Below are 5,017 nucleotides of genomic sequence, written 5' to 3' on the forward strand. Positions count from 1 at the left end.
CTAGGTTTATCCCCTTCCTTCTCTCTGGCGAAGCAGTGGCTGTTGAGGATCCGCTGCAGGGAGGATTTCACCATCCGGCCGCTGGGGTCCGAAACCAGGAAAACCTCCGCTGCGCCTCTCCGCGCCGCCGCCGCTGCTCGCCGTTCGCAAAATGGCGCCGCAGCCGCCGCCTGCTTTTATAATCGCCGGTCTAGGCCACGCCCCCAAGCTGCTGTGAACGCAGACACACGAGGGGGTGGAGCCGCGGAGGCCGTCGGGAACAGTAGGTGCGCCCGCCTCTTCTGGAATCTGATTGGTAAGAGGCGAGGGGTCAAAGTAAATTCATGCCGACGATTGGCCTATGTGCTTCTGGTACCGCCTTCTCTAGTGGCGTCACCCTGCTAGCCTGTGGGGGACGGGGCCTCCGTCCTGCCGGAAATGCACCGTGAGCGTCCCGCCCCCACCAGCCTGGACTTGGTGAGGGGCTGCTGCTCGCTGATGCGGGACTCGCTGTTTGCAATGTTTCCTTTACGGTCCCTGTTGTCCTCTATAGGGTCCCGTTATCCCGTGGGACTCTTCTTCCCCGAGAGCCTCTGGGGTGTTGGGGGGAGGAGGGCGCTCATCCCCCGTGGAACAAAATTATTTTCAATAATGACCTTGTAATAGTAATTATTATGTTCTTGGTTTTTCAGTGTGAAAACTTTCAATTTAAAAAAAAAAAAACTTTCAACATTAAGATGTTTCTTGTAAAATTTGGACCTAGTGAAATTATTCTTGCTGATAAATTCCGATAAATTTTGCCTATATGTAAGGATCACGGCTCCAAGCAAAATGAAAATTCACCAGTGCCAGGCACGGTGGCGCATGCCTGTAATGCCAGCACTTGGTCGCTGCGAGTTCGAGGCCAGCCTGAACTACAAAGGGAGACTAATCCTAGCACTCTGGGAGGCTGAGGTAGGAGAATAGCAAGTTGAAGCCCAGCCCTTCTCTAAATAAAAAATAAAAAGGGCTGGGGATGTAGCTCAGTGTGAAAGTCCTGGATTCCGTCTCCATTCCAAAAAAAATTTTCTTCTTCTGCAGCTAAGCCCAATAAAGTACTTCTGTGATTTACGATTCAGACTTCAGCAAAAAAAATTAGAAACACATTTCATGTATAATCTGCAATATGCTTTCAACGAGCAAAGATGGGACTTACAGTTAAATAAAGGAATATACTTTGCATGTAGACTAAAATTTGGGTTTACCAGGCAAAAATATTCTACCTCACAGTTAAATGTAGGAGAGTTCATATTTTATGTATGAACTAAATTCTGCTGTTCCCCAGGAAAGGCTGGTACATCTGCAGGTCCTGCTGTGTTTTGTGGGACAGAACCCAGTGCATACTAAGCAGATAGTTTACTGCTGCATTTCACCCCAGCCCGTTTCATAGCTTTAATTTGTTTTGTTTTGTTGTTGTACTGGAGATGGAACCTAGGCCTTTACACTGACCTGTGTCCCCAGTCCTCTTTTCTATATTTTAATTTTAAGACAAGGTCTCCCTAGGCTACTGAGTTGCCCAGGCTGGACTCAAACTTTTGATCCTCTGGCCTTGTCCTCCCACAGATGGCTTTTTTTTTTTATTTTTTGGTTTTTTGAGACAGGGTCTCACTATGTAGTTCAGACTGCCCTGGAACTCACTGTGTAGCCCAGGTTGGTCTCGACCTCACAGCGATCCTCCTGCCTCAGCCTCCCGAGTGCTGGGATGACAGCCGTGCGCCACCATGCCCGGCCCTAAATGGCTTTTTACTTAATGTTAGATTGTCCCTGATTTTTGTACAGAGAATCTATTCAGAGAGTGGGCTTCCAGATGCCCACCCACACGGAGAGCTTGAGCGTACTGACTCAGAGTAGTATTAATACCTTTGTGGTTATTTAGACTTGTTATTTAGGCTAAACAGACTTGAGCATTTTCCTTTTCTTCTGTGGTGCTGGGATGCAACCCAGGGCCTGGAGCAAATAAGGCAAAGACTTCCCCACTGAGCCACAGCCCCAGATTTGGAAATCTGTTTTCTGACCTCTGCTTAGCTCCCCAAGGAACGCAGTTGGGCCAGGCGTGCACAGCAGCCCCAGGCACTGGGGAACAGCAATGCCTCAGGCATGAAAGTAACTCCGGTCGTCAGTGGCCCTGCATGGTGGGATGGACTCTGCTTGGCTTTGGAATGCTCCGTTAGGCTGAGGAATGGCATTAGGCACCTTCTGGGGCCTGTGGAGGTCACAGGGGACCCCGGAAACCTCCAGAGAGACACTGGGCAGGGAGGGTTTCTTCCTTGGCAGGCCTTGTTGCCCTTGATGGCCAACACAGGCTTCCATTTGTGGGTGCAAAGAAATAAGCCAGTAACTTGATGAAAAGAAACCAAGCCTGGGCGTGCAGCTTAGTGCCCAGCACTTGAGTGGCACACATGAGGTCCTGGGGTTCATCCCTGGGGTGTTGGCGCATGCCTGTAATCTCAACACTGGGGAGGCTGAGGCAGGAGAATCACAGCCAGTTTGAAGTCAGCCTGGGCTACATAATGAGTTCAAGGCCAGCCTGAAGCACATAGTGAAACCCTATCCCAAAAGAAAACAAAACAAAAAAGAGCAAGCCGGGCATGGTGGCGCGTGCCTATAATCCCAGCACTCGGGAGGCTGAGGCAGGAGGATCGCTGTGAGTTCGAGACCAGCCTGGGCTACATAGTGAGCTCCAGGTCAGTCTCAACTACCTAGTGAGACCCTGTCTCAAAAAAACAAAACAAAACAAAAGACAGCAGCCTGCAGAAATGTGGCAGAGGGAAGCCGTGGACCGGGCTTGGAGGACTATGGGGTCTTGGCTCCTGTCACTCACACAGTTAGGGCACTGTGCTTCAGGAGTCAGCTTCCCCCAACCAGGATGGGTTCCCCGACGTTGGGGGCCCCCAGCACTGGATGAGAAAGATCCATTGCTCCTTCTCTGCTTCCTGCCGCCCCCAAGGACTGTCCCCGATGCACAATCCAAAACACTTTCTATTCTTTGCAGTGCTGGGGCCTAGGGACTCTGAAGGAAACGAGGGAGCCACAGGCAGCAGAGACTCCGAGGGAAGTCAGGTAGGGCTTCCTGGAGGGGGAGAGGGTTGAGAGCTAGGAAGAAACAGCAGAAGACAAAGGACAGGAAGGCCAACAATGGAGGGCCCATGCCAGCCAGGATCAGGATCACCCTCCAAAATCAAGTGATATATATATATATATACTCATCATCCTAGCCACTCAGGAGGCAGAGGCAGGAGGGTCTCAAGTTTCAGGATGCTCTGGGGTCACAAAGCACTATCTCAAATTAAAAAAAAAACATTTTTTTTAAGACTGTGATATAGCTCAGTGTGCAAAAGCTTAGGTTCAGTCCCCAGAACTGAAAGAGGGAGGAGAAGAGAGGATTTGTGGATTGTGAGTGTGGTCAGATGAATAATGACCCCCAAAGGTCTACATCCGGACCCCCAGTATTTGAGAAGATGTCACTCTGGTGGCAGAAGGTTACTCTGCACATGGGCTAAGGACCCGAGAAGGGGTCATCTTGACTACCCCAGCCCCAGTGTCCTTCAGGTCCCCCTGAGCAGGCACAGCGGGGAGAGAGGTAGAGAGGCTGAAGACAGAAGAGGCTGCTGGCTCGGCAGATGGAGGACGGGGCCGCGAGCCGAGGGCGGCAGGCGCCTTGAGGGGCCCGGATGGAGACTGGGTTCTCCCCAGAGCCTCGGGAGGAGCAGCCCTGCCGCTGAGACTGGATTCGGCCCTAGGAGACCGTGCTGCCCTCTGACCCCAGGGCAGAGAGAGGACGCTTAGGGTGGGATCTGCGGGACATGAAAAGGCAGAGGGCCGGGTGTGCCCAGCATCTTGGTGGCCGTGACCTTTGAACAGAACTCCTCCCAGGCCTGTTCGTCTCCTGCTGTGTAAGTTTTATCTAAAATCTGGGGCCAAGCATTTACCTCAGCGGCACTGCACTTGTCTCAGAAGCGCAGGTTCCTTAGTTCAATTCCCAGTACCGCAAAATCAATCAATCCAATCACACCTAAACTACAAGTGTATATTGATCTCTAGTCAGTAGTGTTCTGTGCTGAAGTGTTTTGGGAACAGAGACAGATACCTACAAGTAAAATGAAATTTAAGAAATAAGTAGACCCAGGGCCAGGGATTTAACTCAGCCGTTCGGTGGCCTGCCTTGCAAGCGCAAGGACCCGAGTTCAATCCCCAGTACAAGAAAAAAAAAAAAAAGAAACAAGTAGACCCAGGACCAGGGATTTAGTTCAGTGGCACTGCGCCTGCCTCATAAGCATAAGGTCCTGAGTTCAATATCCTGTACTCCCCGCAAAAGAAAGTAGACCCCGGTGGTAGCACGGCCCTCAATCCCAGCACTCTGGGAGGCTGAGGCAGGAGGATCATAAGTTCAAGCCCAGCCTGGGCAATTTAGTGACTTAGCGAGATCCTGTCTCAAAATAAAAAATAAAGCGGGCTGAAGGTGTAGCTCAGTGGTGGACCATCCTGAGTTCAAACCCCAGCACTGAAAGAAAAAAAAAAAGCAAGATATATAGGAGTGTGTCTCAGTAATGAGCATTTTCCTAGCATATAGGAAGCCCTGGGTTCTATCACCAGCACTACAAAAAAGAAAAACAAAGCAAAATATTACCTGTAGAGTCCAGCTGGTATATGGATGTGTGCCATACAATTCTCTCAACTTTCCTACACGTGAAAATTTTCAATGTTAAACCAAGAGGTATAAATAAAAATTAAAAATAATAAAAAAATTAAAATACTAAAAGATAAAAATGAAAAAGATCAAAAAAATTGGGTTTTGCTATTCCTCAGTTCATTTTTTTTTCTTTTTGTTGTTTATTTTTTGAAACAGGATCTCACTAGCTAGTTCAGGTTGGCCTGAACTCACTGTGTAGCTCAGGATGGCTTTGAACTCCCAGTGATCCTCCTGCCTCAGCCTCTGGAGGGCTGAGATGACAGGTGTGTGCCACCACACTGGACTCTTTTTTTTTTTTTTTTTTTTTTT

General features: G+C 49.5%; 1 protein-coding gene across 1 annotated transcript in view; it reads right to left on the minus strand.

Moving 5' to 3' along the window:
- The window catches only part of Oaz1 (ornithine decarboxylase antizyme 1), a 3,104-nt gene extending 2,931 nt beyond the window's left edge, over positions 1 to 173 (minus strand). Inside the window, 1 exon segment of the mRNA XM_019209084.1 lies at positions 6 to 173. Within this exon segment, the coding sequence (XP_019064629.1) occupies positions 6 to 74 (69 nt within the window). The 5' untranslated portion in view covers positions 75 to 173.
- Between the last annotated feature and the right edge of the window lie 4,844 nt (positions 174 to 5,017).

This window comes from Fukomys damarensis, unplaced genomic scaffold, assembly GCF_012274545.1.
Source record: "Fukomys damarensis isolate Sample0158 unplaced genomic scaffold, DMR_v1.0_HiC HiC_scaffold_37, whole genome shotgun sequence".
Classification (NCBI taxonomy): Eukaryota; Metazoa; Chordata; class Mammalia; order Rodentia; family Bathyergidae; genus Fukomys; species Fukomys damarensis.